Source organism: Merops nubicus, unplaced genomic scaffold (genome assembly GCF_000691845.1).
Source record: "Merops nubicus isolate BGI_N331 unplaced genomic scaffold, ASM69184v1 scaffold11378, whole genome shotgun sequence".
In the NCBI taxonomy this organism is placed as follows: Eukaryota; Metazoa; Chordata; class Aves; order Coraciiformes; family Meropidae; genus Merops; species Merops nubicus.
In genome coordinates, this window is record NW_008625151.1 from 9965 (window position 1) to 26999 (window position 17035).

Here is a 17035-nt window from a genome sequence, read left to right on the forward strand (position 1 = left end):
GATAAGGAGTGGGATTTTATTTAATATTTAAGTGATTTATGAGAACCAATGGCATGCATTGGAAGCTGTGTTCCTCAATATCTGGAGTGTTTCTGAAAACCCATATGAACCCTTTAGTTTCTCTAATTAGAAGTTTTTCAAGTCAGACTAGTTTGCGCTTTGGGAGGGAGATGTTTTGGCTCATGCTTCAGCTTCTTTAAGTAGCAGAATTATTGAGATTACTAAACTAATGCAGCCCTTAGTCTTTCATGCTGATGGGTATATCATGTGTTCCCTGCCATATGACTTGGAGATTTCTTATACAAGTATGTATTTACTATCCATGCATTTCTCACCTCTGTGGTGGTGGAGCTACTCTGCATTTTGTAAAATCATTTCTTCTCTAGTAAAGCAGAGTGTTGCCTTTGAAGCTTGTAGCCATTCAGCATTTATTGTAGTTTCTTTGAAGAATGGTTCTAAATTTTTTAGACAGTTCTCAAATTCTGATGTTAGATATTGCTGTCTGTGAGTGACTTTTTCTAATTATAATTTGTCAACAGGAGAAATATAGTGGCATGAATCTTATTGCATGAATCCTAAGACCAAAATTTGAACTGATTTACAGGAATTAAATAATACAGTGATGTATGGTTCTTCAGTTATATTAACAGTGTGTCAGTAAAATGTTATCTATAAAGAAACTTGCCACCATAGAGATCTGCAAATTGCTTATTGCACTCACACCTTTTCCTCCCTCCTCCCCTCAGAACTTCAGAGGAGGCCGGGAACAGAAGATTTCATGGGACATGAAATGAAACTCTGTAGTATGTTTGTGACATCAAAATAATAGCTTACTCTTAGAATGCATTTCAGAATTCTAAGCAGCCACTGAAGGAAAAATAGTTTCCTCTCCATTTCCTCTGCTAAAAAAAGGCCTGTAAGAGCTGTGATAGATAACAGAATTGCTACCTATTTATTGAATCAATGGTAAATAATTTAGGTTAATTTTCCCATCTGTTTCTCTGTACTTTCTTCCTTTCCAACAGGACTGTCTCAGATAGTGACAGCTGTGACATTCTTTTTATTCATTTACTGTTCTGCTTTTACATAGTGATGGCAGCCTATTGTGCATGTAAACATGCACCTCACTGACAGCAGGGGGTTTAAGGAATTGCATAGGAATACCTTGTACTTTCCCTGGAAAAAATATGAACTCCAGATTTTCTGTGGGAATAAAAAAGGAACTATAATAATTTGTTGACCTGCCTTTCCTGTCTGTTTCACAAGAAACTGTTGAGAAGCTGTACAATATGCAGTCTGCAGAGATTCTTCTCTTGTGTTTTAATCAATAGTTCAGTAATCTACTCCCATGGATGTAGTAGAAAGTCAGATTTCAGCCTTGAAAATGAGATACTTCATTTGCAGATCTAATCTAACATCTCTTTAATTGCTACCTTCATACACCATCCTTCATGCTCTCTTTGGGGCTGACTAAAGGATACTTCATCCCTTGTCTAAGCTTACTGCATGTAGTGTGATAGGGCAAAGAAATCATGTGGCACTAAATTGCAATCCTGGACTGAATGGAACATTGTATTCTCCCCCGCCTTCCCTTCTCACCCAGAGAAGTTTGTTTCTCACCTTGAAACACTGTTGGCTATCTATCCCCCTGTACCATATGGCTGATCTCACACTGAGCTGATTTATAGAAATGGATCATAGGACATAGTGGTATTCAAGGTGGAATCAGAGCAGTATCAAGATGACATGGCAGAGATTATCCAGAAATGTATGTCCCACAAGAGTGCATGAAAGGCCACTCTAAGTAACAGTTTGAAGGATGTTCTGGTTTATCTCAAAATTTTTGAGGACTCTTTCTACACTGTAGTTTGGAGATCAGATTAGTTTTTTTCTGATTTACAGAGAGGTGCAGCAACCTAATTAGCAGTTACTTTAGACACATCTGACTAATTGTAGGAAGAATTAAAGTGGCAGAGAACTTGAGTAAACCTCTGTTAGATTTCTACAGAATGCTGATATTTCAGAAGGTTGTAGTCTCTGATGTGCCCTTTGAAGTCATTAGAGGGCTATTTTTCAAATTGTCTTCTCTGGGCCTAGGAATCTATGACTTTATGCTCCGTGTAACTTTAAGTAAAAACGCCACCATTCAGACATCTAAAAGGAAACAAGTAGCTCAATTTTCTTTTGAAGATGAGAAAGTTATTTCCATGCTGGAATCTGAAGCTACTTTAGCTCATTTAAACTGAATATTTAGAAAAACCATTTTGTTATTTCATCTTTGGCTTGATCTTTCCATATTTGCTTTTATCTATTACTGTCTTGGCCAGACCCTTTCATATAACAAACTATAAAATAGCACCGTTGTACTATAAAACAGATTTTTACATACTGTTTGATATATGTGTATTATTGATATGCTAAATTTTACATACTGCATTAAATGGAGGAAGAAAGAAGTTACCTATACTGTTGCAAAATAATTACCTGGAAGAATCATTAATGGTTTGAGAACCTATTTACTCTTTAACTGCTTTCAGAAATCTTTTGTCTCACAAATTGCAATAAACTGCATCTTTGCAAGAGAAGGAAGAATAAAACTGTCTTAAAACAAATGCATCTATAACCCATATTCTGTCAAAATGCCACAGATGGAATTAATGGATATTTAAAACTGTATATGTTACCTTACTGCTGCTGTTACTGGGAATGTCAAACTGTGCAAATATGAAGGGGTAGACAAACAGTGTTATCACACACTGTAAAACAAACAGCCTGTTGCTTATATAGAAGTGCAAATAAAAAAAAACACCACTTAGACAAGGCTGATGAATGACTCCAGCAGCCAGTGTTCATAGGTTAATTTAGTGCAATTGGATCCATCAAAGGCCCATAAATTTGTAGGCTTTTGAGGGGCACAGGACTTTAAGAGATTTTGTGCAGGACGTTTAAAACAGGTTAACAAACAGTAATATATCAACTACAGAATATTTTAGCTCTGGGCTGGTTAAAATGTTCTGTTTTCTAAAGACTTAATATTGGAATGTTTAGTTGCATTGTTCATTGGGAGAATGCCCATTGGTTGAGATTGCATCAAGCTTATTAAACCATAGTTTGTTTTTTTTTTGTCTTCCAATGTTTAACAAATAATTTATTTACAGCAAAGTATCCTGCAGATGGCACATTCATTCTTCATTCTTGTGGATGGTATGTTCTTACATTCTGTAGTTTCTGTTTCCTGTATTCCCTCTACTTGTATTCTTCAAATGCACTTCCTGAAGGTGTAGAAAAAATAATTATTCCATATAGGTTTTAATATGTGGTGTGACTACAAAACTTATACTAGTGGGAGAACAGTTATCCTGAATGCTGGAATTGTTAGAACCCTTCCGCCAGTTCACAGAGAACTTAACTGCACAAAACTTCTGTACACTAAATTCCTTGTTATCCTAGGCATAAACACTTTGATTGCTGTCATTGTTGATCTTGGCAGAGGAAACATCTGCATACTGGAACCTGGATGGGCTTAGACATACAGTAGGTACCGAAGATTTTCTTTCATTTAGAACAAGGACATTTGCCAAAGCAGGATGTATAGTGGCCAGGGAACTTTAGAGGTGTAACTGCAGTATTTATGGAGTCTCCTGGGCTTTGGTACCCAGTGGTCAGAGGTTTCCAAAATTGCTGAGTGGTACTATGTTATCCATATTTGTTGTATTAGTTGTGTCATGTTTTTGTTGAATAAAGACTTTAGGACGATAAAAAGTGTGGGTTCACTCCAGGAGCTGCAGCCAAATAGTTTGTATTTTCAAAGAGAGACAGAGTGATGTGCTAGGCAAATCAAGAGGCCCTTGGAATGAACAATGATGTCCTCAGTTCACTGCTTCATGCACAGGCCAGTTTCCAGTAGCAGTGATGAGTGTGGCATATATCTTTCCGTTTTATTTCCTTATTTGCCATGCTAGTAAGTGCTAGCTGAGCCAAAATCTTTGCACATTCTGTACCAGACCAGAGGCAGAATTGTTAAATGACTTGCCATATTTATAATCCCCATCAGAAGTAAAATTGTTAGTTAAATGAAATTGTCTCTATAATAAAAATAAAAAAAAACCTCCCTGAGAGGCATGTGTATACACCTCTACTACTGCATTATCTGTAATTTAAGACCTAGAAAAAAAGAAATTTAATTTCTAAAATTTAAAAAGTAATGAAAATGTTACCTGCTTTTCTGTTGAAAAGAAAGAAAATGGAAGCTTATTTGGTGCATAACAAGAGTTTTGTGAGTTTTTTTAATGTTTTCCTATATAAAATACTATTCTTTATATAACTTTTCCATTTGCTTCCAATCAGAATCTGGCAAAGGATCACAAAACTTGAGCTCAGATATAGCTTATTAATTTTCACTGAGTTTGGATTTGTTCTCATGGATATGAGTTGAATTATTATTTTTCAGAATATAAAAAAACCCAAGCAGTGTTAGTAATTTTTAAGTTAATTATACCACCAACAAGTAAGAGCATGGAGACAAACTATTATTTATCGTTACTGACAAGAAAAAATTATTTATCATTACTGACAAGAAGTGACACTGGTGGTGGTAGGAGTAACATGTATGTCAGCAAATGCTTCGACCCACATAACACATTTTTTCTAGTACGCGATGTTGAGACCATTGAAAAAAAAAGAACCAGTGTGAATGCCTGAATCAGGCTTTCAGACTTGCATTTGCACAGGTGTAGAAAAGCTTGCCTAATTTTTCAAGTGTTTGAAAAAAAGGTAATGAAAAAAAAGTTTAATCTGTGATGCTGGTTTCATTATCAGATTCTCTGGGCTGATATTCAGATCCAGATAAAGACAATAAGCATTTTAAGAAGACAGGTGCAAAATGTTAGCTTTGCATAAGTCAGTTCATGAACAGAGAAGCACAGAATTCTAACCTATCACCTTAAGCATGGAACTTTGGAGACAAGGCAGCATTAACATAACAGCTACCTCGGTGATAGTAAAGGTCATTTAGCTAAAGTGGAAAGGTATTGGGAAACACTGCAGCAACATTCTTACACTATTAGGATGGACATTCAAATGTCTTATTTGCATTAATAAAAGATCTCTTGCTTTATTGTTAATAAATGGGAAGGCTAATGTTTGTAGTAACAGGCATGATATTTTAGCTAGGAACTCTCCAGGGTCTCTGAAAGCGTTTTAGTTCTGTGGGCAGTGTGGTCAGTAACATAATAAGGCTATAAAGTAAGCAATAGGAGAAAATAATATTCTGAAATGGAGAGGCCAAGTTCTTTTATCCGTTACACTTAAAATGTTCCCTCATTGGCTGGGTAATGTGGCATGGCTGTAATAGAAAACAGGGTTAGCAGCATTGTGCATATTTTGGCCTGTAAGTGTATCTGTCAGTTGATAGCAAATAAAAAAAGAACCTGCCAGTCCTGGAAAGATTACTGAGATATGTATTATGCAATGCTTTTTCTGTTTTCTTAATGCTTCCCTCTCTCTCTTAGTCACACTTTGTATTTATTTATATTTTGAAGATTAGGTAAAATCTGAAAAGGAACTGTTAGACTTGCTACTCACAAACCAAGAAAACTTGCTTTGCAGTATCTCAGTTAGGAAAAGTTTTAGCTGCAGTGATCAGAATATTGTGGAGCTTGGGATCCTACTGAGCACCCTGAAGGTTAGTACTAAGACAAAGGTTTTAGATTTTAGAAGAGCAAACTTCATCTCACTCAGAGCTCCTTTGACAAGGATTCTGTGGGAAGCTTCCATAAAGGATAAAGGAGATAGTGAGCACTGGGAGTTTTTCAAGACTGCTCTTCCTGGGAGCACAAAACCAGTACGTCCTCTCTAAAAGTAAGGGAAGTAGGTGGAGCAAGAGATGCTCCTTGGCTTAAATGAGAGCTTCTGTGTTGGCTCAAAACCAAAAGAGAAGCATACCAAAGGTGGACAAATGGATGAATACCTGTTGAGGATTACAAAAGCATTGCCAGGGTGTGCAGAGGTTCTGTTAGAAAAACAAAAGCTCAGTACAAACTTAAATTGTCCAGGGGTGTCAAAAACTAGAAGAAAGGTTTCTTTGGAGATCTACTACAAGCAGAAACAGAAGGAAAATATTTGCCACTGTCAAACAGGAGAGGTGAATTAGTCACCAACAATGCTGAAAAAGCAGAGGTTTTCAAAACATACTTCACCTCTCTCTTTACCAGCACTGTTGGGCCCCAGGCCTTGGTAATGAAAATCCAGGTCAACACAAATGCAGATCCACCATCAGTGAAGGAAGAGTTGGCATATAAACTATTATAGGAGTCTGACCCCCACAGACTGATGGGCCCTGATGTTATCCACCTGAGGGTGTTATGAGAGCTAGCTGATGTTGTTGCAAGGTCACTCTCCATAATCCTTGAGGAGTCACGGAGATCAGGGAATGCTTGAGAAGACTGGAAGATGGTTAATCTCACTCTATCTACAAGAAAGGCTTAAAGGGGGATCCAGGAAATTATAGGCCTATCAGTCTTCAATCCCTTGCAAAGTTACAGAATTAATCCCACTAGGGGCTATCATATTCAAAAGAAACACATGATTAGAAAAAGCCAGAACAGATTCACCAAGGGAAGATTGTGCTTGACAAAGCTGACCACCTCCTGTGACAAAGCAGCCTGCTCAGCTGATGCAGGGCAAGAGGTGGACATTGTCTACCAGGGTTTCTCCAAGGCTTTCATTATGGTTCCCCACAGCCCCCTCCTACAGAAATTGATATGCTACAGTATGGATAAGTGGTCTGTGTGGTGGGTGGGAAACTGGCTGATAGGCTGTACCCAGAGGTAAATAGCTCTTTTTCAAAATGGCAGCCTGTCATAACTGTGGTCCCCCTGGGATCATAACTGGGCCCAACACTGTTGAATAGCTTCAGAAATTATCTGGACGATGGGACCAAGTGTACCCTGATGAAGTTTGGTGATGATACCAAACTGAGTGGGGAAGTGTACACTTTGGAAGGGAGAGCCACCCTGAAGGAAGACCTGGATAGGCTGGAAGAGTGGGCTAACAAGAACTTTCAAGAAGGACAAGTGTACGGTCTTGCACCTTAGAAAACATAATCCAGAAGTGCAACACAGGCCGGGATCTACCTGGCTGGAAAGCAGCTCTCTTCCCAGAATGGGACGTGGCAGTCCCAGTGGAGAACAAGCTCAGCGAAGAAAGCCAACAGGATGCTGGGTTGCTTCAACAAGGGCACCACCAGCAGAGATAAAGAAGTCATTATCCCACTTTACTCATCTGGAATTCTGTGTTCAGCTTTAGTCCCTGCTGTACAAAAAAGATGTGAACGTGCTGGGGATGGTCCAGAGAAAGGCTGCAAAGGTGATCAAAGGACTGGGAAGTGTGCAATTTGAGGAAAGGCTGAGAGAAATGGTTTTGTTCAGCCTTTAGAAGAAAAGACTCAGGGGAGACCTTATCACCATGTTCCAGTATCTAAAGGATGGCTACAAAGAAGATGTACTCCTTTTCTACAAGTAGTCACATGTAAAAGGCATGGGCCAAGGGCTACAAGTTAGTCCTGGGGAGATTCTGATTGAAAGCAAGAGGAATATTTTTCGCAGCAAGAGCTATCAGCTACTGGAATAATCCCCTCAGAGAAGTGGTGGAGTCCATGAAGTGCTGGGGTCTAAAGCCCTGAGTCACAGTTAACATGTGGATGATGCCCACAACCAGCCAAGAGAGAACTTTCTCCTGGTTTTCTTTCAAGGCCTGGCCAACCTTGGGTGAAACCCAATCTGGAGATCACCACCAGGTGCCCTGCCCTTAGAATTAACATCAGGTGTCCTGCCTCTGGAGTTAATAATATAAAAACTGGCTCCCCTTGTTTACTTATGTAGTGGATGTATTATGTGGGGTTTCCGGTTATTGAAAGGGCTCCCTGACTGTGCACTAAAAGTAAGAGTTCCCAGTGATGGGAGGGTAATATCAGGACCAGGACAGAAAACAGGATTATGTATGTAATGATGCTTTTTCTTGGCAATTACTATATGTTTGGAGTTAAACTGATGACCTGGTTTACTCCTTCCTACATGACGTGGTTTCTGACTTGGCTCACTCCTTTCTTTGCTATGTTATATACCATGAGTGAGTACATTGATCTATTAATTCCTCCACTTGTTAGCCACCTCATATTTTTCCTATATACTTTGGAATGGGATGGAAGGTCTGGCCTGTATGTTCCCTATTAATGGCCTTATCCTTCCTACTGGGGCATGCAGGTAGCAAAAGTGTCTGCAACACTGAATGCTTTTAAGATTCAGCTGGACAGAGTGCTGGGCCATCTTGTCTAAACAGTGCTTTTGTGAAGAAAGGTTGGACCATGCATCTATATCTATGATTCTATGATATGTATAGGTTTAACAACATATACATACAGTATATCTAGTATGACAGGAACAAAAATCTGAATATCTGAACCCCACAACTCTACAATCAATATCAATGAATATTTGAACTGCTTAGAGAATATACCTGATAAACATTAAATTGTTAAAATTAAGTACGTAATGATCGTAATGAATAGTAGAAGAGCTGTGTTTTCCCTCTTGATCGCTTGCCTTACCTCTTTCTAACAAGGAAAGAAGAGTGAGGAGGTTCTGGATATATGCTTGTTAAAACATTCAGTGCTTGGTTTCTCTCTTGAAAGAAGTCTTAGGTGTAATTTATGATTGGATGATATGACTACTTGTCATTTCCTATCCAGTTGTAGAATGAAGCCTCACAACTACTAACTTTGCAATTCCATGCTTTATTTGGTGTTCTTAGAGATGAGATAGAATACATCATTTCCTACTTATTTCTTACCACAGAAACTCTTTTCCAAAACTCTACTAAAGCTCAGTGTCCCTACTAGGCAGAGCACATCAGTTGTTTGCTATTTTGGTCGCCTTGATAGAATTTTCCTTCCCTAAATTAGGTAGCATTTTGGAGTTTTTTTATGATTTTTTTTTTTCCAGCCTGGCCTACCTTTTGTGCTTTTGGCATATCAGTGTGGCGCTGAGCACGTACAGAGCGTGCAGATTTAGGTGGCTTTATTGGAGCACAATACATCTCCAGCCTCCTCAGGTCACAACTCTGGAAGCAGCATTCATCCACTATTCCCTTGTGATGTAAGCGTCTACTGCTGGATCCATACCCTGTAGGCTTACCTAGTCAAAACACAAATGGAAAGTTTTTATGTTAGAAAGAAAATGCAAAGATCTCAGAAGCAATCATATTAAGTTGCATTATTTTAACTGAACCACCAATGACAGTTGTAGAGGTTGCCTGTGTGCGTTTAGTCTAAGAACCTGTTCTCAGATACAACGTCAAAAAATATTCCTGGAAATGGCCATCTTTGAACTCTCTCTGAGGGATTTACTATTTAAACATTTGAGCAAAATTATATCTTCTTAGAAAAGTATTATTAAAACATTTTCTTAGACTGTCTGGCATTAAAAATGGAGAGGGAGAAAGTTGAAATCTGGCATTTAGAAGCCTTGTAAAGGACATTTGACCTTTCCTTTTTGGAAGAAAACGGATTGTTGAGCTGTGTGAGGCAGCTGGTGTTTAAAGACTATAGATCATGCCTCTGTTGTAGGCAAGTATTTTCTAATAAAAAAGTCTACAGTGAGCCGCTATGTGAAGTCAGAGTGTATTCCAAAGGAGAAATAAATACATTATTTATTATATCTTTGTACAGGCTGTAAGGTCAAAAACGAGTGGGAAGAAGGAAATAAGGTAATAAAGTAACCAGTGAAATGCAGTAAAAATAGGAAGATGGTTGATGGAACAGATAAAAACAGAAGATTTTGTGTTCTAAAGCTTTGCACAAGATAGGAAATGGAACTGACATTACACGATCTTTCCTGTGTTTTGTGTTTGTGTGGGGCATTTGTAGAGACTACTTGATGGGCAAATGTTTTGCGTTTTTCACTCAGCTCCAGTAGAGTGACATTTTCATTCATAGAACTCTACACTTTTTTTTTTATTTTTCAATGACTTATGATTTTTTTAGAAACTTGATTTCTCTGTCATACTATGCATAGACTACAGACTCATTATTTCCTGGATGTGTTTGTATACAACCCACTTGGATGTGCAGTTGCCCTGTTATGATTAACTGGAAATGAAGGAGCACTAAATTCACAAAAAAAAATAAAAAAGTTGTTTACTTACTACATCTGTTTTAAAATTCTGGTATAATTTGGTTTCAGACAGTGCAATTCTGAAAAGATAAAATGTTTTTGCTTTGACTTTTTCAGCATTAAATGTTTCCAATTACAGGATGATCCACATTGGTTAAGAACCTAAAAATATTGGGGAGGGGGAAGAAAATTGCACCAAGATTGGCAGGAGATTATATTTTAAGAAATTATTTAGGCTAGAAAAAGGATAAGGATAGCAAAAAAGATGAAAATTCAGTTTCTTTTGGGGAAATTGCCTCCAATGCTTATACAGCAAATTCTAGGTTAATATCCATATACTTGTCCAGCAGCTGTCAATATGAAGACAACAGCGCATTTTGCTGTTCTCTGTGATTAAAACTCATGTCCACTGAGGAGGAACCCTTGAGTCCTTAGTACATCCGTAAATAAAAAGACCTCTAGTGGTATAGTATGTCTAACATTTTAGCCAGCAATACAGTCAGCTAAGAACTAACTATCCCTGTGAGCTTTATAAACCCAGACAATAGGTTTTTAAATGTCTTATTTTTCTCAGGGACTATAAATTAAACAAAAAGAAAAATATGCTTACTTAGTATATTGTAATTCACTGAGAGCCTCTATCCTGTACATTGCCTGCTGAATTACTTGTTTCATACAACTGAAAAGAACAGCAAGCCAGGAGTAGTTACAGTAATATTTTGATTTGTCTATATGTGTATGTGTTGTTTTCTATGTGTCACTGAAAAGTATTACATGTATTAAGAAAAAGAATTTTGTGGGGTTTTTTTTAGGCTTTTTACTCACTGAGTTATAATATAAAGTACAAGCTTTTTGTTAGGGATTTTTCTGAAGTCTGTTAACCAGCTTGTCTTAGTGTAGTATTTTTAAAATTTAACAATCATGATAATATGTGGAGTGTCATTGCTGTACAAAACACCCAGAGCTGTTTCATATTTTGTCTTGCTCCCATTGAAACATGGAAAGGCAAATTATCTTCTGGATATGCAAGTGTAACTCTTCTTAATAGATTGAGCTGAGTTGTAGGTACGAATAGTTGATTAGTTAGGCTTACCTTTCTTTTCTCCTGCCAATTTTTCATAAGCAGACACACTCTAAAATCTTCTGTTCAAGAATTTTCCTTTAAATGATATTCCAAGGCAGCTAACAAGCATAGAGATTTGGTTGATTCCCTAGCTACTGCCAATAGTAAAAATAATGATAGACAGTTCATTGTTTAGTTTCAACTGGCTTGTCATGACCTTTCTAACTAGAAAAGAAGTTACCTATTTAAAAAAAAAAAAAAAATCCTATCAATCTAACAGAAGATTTCAGGATTAGTCACATTTTGCACTTCTAACACTCTTGCAAATGTTAGCTCCTGATGACATTCATGCTAGATAGATAATATTACATCTAGATCACTAAATTTTGAATCAATAAGGTGAAATATGTTGGCCAGGAGCTTCCATGAGTTAACAGAACTTGATAGATAAAATTTTCCTTCTATGAGTTGCAAGACTATAAACATGTAATGACTGATAGTGGTGTTTTTTATGGGATACATTGACTTGTGAAGGGGTTCTAAAAGAAATAGTCTAACAAAATGTAAAGTTTGCAAGGTCTCTATTTTTATTTTTTTAAAAATATTATTAGCATTTAGCTTTGCTATGTCTAAATCTAGAGATGAACTGATTGTTCAGTTGATATGTTTGGAAAATCTTGCAGCTCCTTTAGCAATCAATAATTCCTTCCGATTTGTCTCTGTTGAGCGTGTACTTATACAGCATTGTTTGTGTTTTGCTATTTTAAATTTATCTCAATTACAAAAATATTATGTTTTCTTAATTTTTTTAATCAAGACATAAGATAAAACAGTGACATGTAATGAATTATATAGTGTTCTACCAGTTAATAAGTGTCATTTCTTGTACAAAATTTATGACTTTTGGTAAACAGTCATTTCAACAGGAATACATTTGATTTTTCATTGATGGTACATAAAGGAGAGAAACTAGAGCCATGTACTCTAACATTTAATAACATCAGTCAGTTGTTTGTGTATGGTATCTTCCCAATAAGTCAAACAGGAACTTACACAAATATTTTGCTAGTTGGAAGCTGTCATCTCTGAGGTTTCTTCTCATCTAGCTACACTTTGTGTGATTACGTGGACCTTATTTTACCCTTCAGTGTCTGAATTTAACTAGTTATAAAGTTGACAAAATAACTTGAATAATTCATGAAGTATTGCCTGCTTTATTTAGTAATCAGTAGTAACATTTCTCCTGCATTATCATATGCATAAATAGAACAAATCCTAGAATCTTTAAGGTGAAAATCTCAGTTTACTTCAAAATTATTTTTACTGCAGCCAGACCAAAGACATGTATGAGTTGTTTGTCTTTCTGGCAGAATAATAATTTTATGAAGGAGGATATCATGTCTTATAGCTCCTTAAAAATCCTGCATGGTACATGTAGCAAGTTTGGAATGGAATCGCTAACACATCACCGATGTGGCCAGCAGTGAAACTTGACATTTATTTATAGACTTAAATATTCATGTGTTGCATGGCATAGGAAATGCTCATCCTTCATAAAAAAATAACATTAGTATTGTGAAGTAGTTATTATTTTGAAATTAATTTTAAACCAACAGATTTTTGAAACGCTTTTGTCCTCTCAGGTGCTGTGATATACAAAAATCCTATCACAGACAAAGATGAGACAAAGAATTACAGAAGTTACTACCACTTCTACAGATACTATCAGTATTTGGCTCATCTTCCTCTAGATGGACTGCAGGATCAGGTGGTCCCCGTTCATCAAGGTACAAAGGTATGCTCCTAGATGTAGGCAAACGTTCAAGCATTTTTAACACAAACAACATTTTAAAATGTTATTGCCTTAAAATACTGACCGATCCTGCTGTTTTGGTATACTGGGCACCCATATAATTTTTTTCCTTATCTTTCTGACACAAGTTGAGTGCTGCCTTTCAGCAGTTATCAAAAAGTTCCTTATATTTACCCAATCTTCAATGTACTGCCTGTGGATATATAACAGTCCTAGGCATTCCTTTTTGCTGACGTACACTGATTTCCTTGGAGGTTTCTTTCCTTTTTTTTGGTCAGTTTCTAGCTCAGAAGAGGTTTCATATCATGTAGGTCAAAGTTTACCTAATAGAATTTTTGGCTCTCATTTAATCTACTGTACCAAATATGTGACTGTTTCTTTCCATGTGCTATAAGCAGATACAAAGTCTAGTCACACTGTTGTGAAGTCCCCTGAAAGCAGGCCAAGGTACAGAATTCCAATAGTTAAACAGCTGGCTTCTGTACTAACAACACTTCTCTGTAAATAATGCAAAGTCAATGGAGTAATTCAGCAGAGCTTGATTACTCTTGATTTCTTTGTTCCTGACCCTGTCGCCCACCCCCAAAAATATTATACTGGTAATGACTTTGGCTCTGCTCTACTGGTAGTTTTAATGTGTGGAGGACTAGTGCAGGTGGACTTTAGAAGTTTCAACTGTCAAACTATCCAGTCATTCCATGGAGAACTACTGAAGCATTAACATTAGAAATTACATGAGAAATAGTCCAGGACAAACACAAAGCTAAAGTACTCTTTAAGGGACTTATTCCTGAATAAGGAATTATTTGAATGCTTTGATTAAAATTAAATGAATCCTTGCCCTTTGAAAGAGTCTGGGTTCGTTCACTGACTACAGATAAAGGTAGTTGATCTAGTCTTAAGAATACATGCACAACTTCTAGGTAAGTGACCTCAAACAAAATTAATTCTACTGAAAGCGATTTGTCCTAAATTATGAAATGTATGTCACTGGTGTAATACAAAGATGTTCTCTTTTATTTCCATTTGAACAATTAAATATAATGACATATATTGTTCTAAAAAACCTACCAGCCGGTCTACTGTTTAATTATGTACCTTCATCACTCTTTGACCATGTTCTGTATGTCAGGCTCATATTCCTGTCTATTTTTGCATTATAATTGAATGCAAATGCAAAATAAGAGATCGTCAATATCACTTTTCATCTCCTTGTGATCTTAGACAAATGGTATAATTTTATACTGGTAATCCTTCTTGAGGCTACTCTGGAATTTCCAATCTGTATTTGGAAAATTGTGAGTCAATTTTCAATTAGCGGGCAATACTCGTATTTTGATACTTCTGTGAACTGTTAAATAAACAAACAAGCAAACAACAAATCTTGTGAACTGTTGTCAAGTCCCTTAACAGAAATACCTCAGTTTAAACATTGCAAAGTAGGCAATCTCATTTTCATGTAAAGAAGTTTTGTGCATTTTGAAGCTACGATATTTAATACTTAGCTTCTGTTTTCCTTCAGTGTTTTGTAAGTGCCAAAAAAATAATTATGCTTAGACTGAGTTTTGTTTGTATTCATCAAAATAAGCATATATTAGCATTTATAAATGCTCAATGAATGGATGCTCTAGCTCTGAAGTCTAATTTAATATGCATGAGAATAGAGGATAATCTTTATCAGTATGCACAACTAAAATCTTTATGAAAGTGTATGCATTTGTTAACACTGAGATATTACACTAGAGCTACTTCTTTGTGGAATACTGGATTGCATTAATCACCGAGTCTAAGGTAAGATGATGTTTGCTTATTTTTAAGAACTTTTCCCTCTGAAATTCTAGGTGAATAAAACTAGAAAAGTTTAGGCATTCAGTACTGATCTATGAAAGAAATACATCAAGACTTCACAGAGTGTTTTGCCTGAATAATTAAGATTTAGAAGCTGCACTTTGTGAATAAATGAAAACTCTTTGATGCTTCAAAAGGAGAGTAAAACAACCATCACACTTCTTTAAAGCCAGCTAGCTGACATATGTAGATGTATTCCAAAAGATATCTTAATTTTTTATTTGTCTGTATTTAATGTGACACACAGAAGAACTTAACTTTTTCCTCCAGAAATATACTTTCAGAAGTATTTTTATTCTTCATTGTATATTTAACTGGAAAAAAATCATCTTCCCCTAAACTTATTTCTGAAGTACATCACTTGTAACAATTTCCTCTCATATATAGCTGCACTCTGCCCTTCTTATGGAGTGGCTGCTTTGGAGGCCATTAAGTATACTAAGCATGTGATACAGCCCTTATGCTTCACACAGTAGTTCCTAAGCCATTTGCAACGTGTGAAGAGAAAGACCTATACGTTTGTGAGTATTGCACTGGGATATGAAATGGAAATTTCAGAGTTTAGAATTCTTTTGAGGGAAAAAAAGTGGCAGAAAGAGTGGGAAACAATATAATGTATTATTTTACACCAATTCAGTGCTCTAGAAGGTGAAAACCTTGCCAACCTAGCACAATTTACAGGCCTATGTCAGATTCCAGTGCTGGAAAGTGCCAGATGCTGCCAAAAAATATATACTTTGGCAAGGGAAATGCTTTACTGGAAAGAAATTCACTAATGCAAGAACAGCCAGGTTTATCAGGGTTTAGGACAAGATAATTAAAAAACAGTAGGTGATTGCTACATTCAATATTGCACCCTATAGTATGTCAAGGAGGACAATGGTAATAGTCATCCATCCATAATGAGAATACGTTCTCTCTCGTGTATGCTCTCACAGTAAATTACTGCTTACCCTTGTGTATGGTGGGAGGATGATCAATTAGGACAGGACCTTTCATACACTTCTTATCCCATAGCCAAGGTAAAACTGCCTTTTATTTGGGTTACCAAATGAATAACAATGAAAAAAACCAAAACAAACAAACAAACAAACAACCAAACAAACTATTGGGTGAAATCCTAGCATCACTAAGGTCACTGGGAAATCTTTTAGTGCAGTCAGGATTATGTCCTAACAAATGGAGTGCTAGAAGCTACTTTTCTATAACTTGATCCAAGGTCTGTTAAAACCAGTAAAAAGGCTTCCTTTGCCCTTAGTAGGCTTTGTATCAGACTGATAATGAACGAACACTTGCTCTTTCTTCCAATCTTACAGTTCACTGAGAAAATACTATCTTAGTGGCAGCAAGGTAGATTTGCAGGGAATTCATGTGATGTAATTCCTTGAAGGAGGTAAGAATAAAAGAATAGTGATATAGGATATGAAGCAGAATGACTGCTATATGGTTAATGCCACTGAACATATAACAAGCAGTATGTTGCTTTCCAATGTGTAATCAAGATTTTTATCTCTGCAGGTACGCTTTCTCAGCTGTATTCTAGGAAATGAAAGCAAATAAGAAATTTCAAACATGTTACTCTTGTTCCTGCATCTTGGAATGATAATCGGATTAAAGGGTTGGACTCGATGATCTCCAGGAGGTCCCTTTCCAAACCCAAACATTCTGTGACAGAATGTATGAACAGCTGTTACATTAAGAGTCTATTGTCTAACACCTTTCACACTATCCAGGAGTGCACATATTGACACACATTACAATTTTTATTTCTATTGATCTATCAGTAGCAGGTAATTGATACAGGTAAGCAGCTGAGCACAGGCCACAGTCATCTGCTATAGAGGGAGAAAATTTTCATTCTCTTCTTAGAAACAAGTGTGACAATAGAAAAGAAAGCAGGAGGGAGAAACAGTAACAGTAAGGGCCTGGGTCACTTCTCACACTAGTTTCGTGTTCTTCTAATGCAGTCAACTTCAGTGGATTTACTTGAATGTTCTCTAAGCTCTAGAGCTATAAACTTTCTTTAGTAAGATCTGATATCATTGCCATGGGCTTTGTCCACAAGAAACGTCCAGCCTTGTACAACAAGGATGGAGCAACAGCATAAGGATTAAACAAGATTCAGCCTTGTACCTGTGCAGT

General features: G+C 36.7%; 1 protein-coding gene across 1 annotated transcript in view; it reads right to left on the bottom strand.

The window, feature by feature from the left end:
• Positions 1-2848: 2848 nt before the first annotated feature.
• Positions 2849-17035, bottom strand: part of IGF1 (insulin-like growth factor 1 (somatomedin C)) — a 45274-nt gene continuing 31087 nt past the window's right edge. The window contains exons 3-4 of the mRNA XM_008945582.1: positions 9010-9191; positions 2849-3272 (exon numbers count right to left, since the gene is read on the bottom strand). Coding sequence (XP_008943830.1) covers positions 3213-3272; positions 9010-9191 — 242 coding nt within the window. The 3' untranslated portion in view covers positions 2849-3212. The remainder of the gene's footprint in view (positions 3273-9009; positions 9192-17035) is intronic.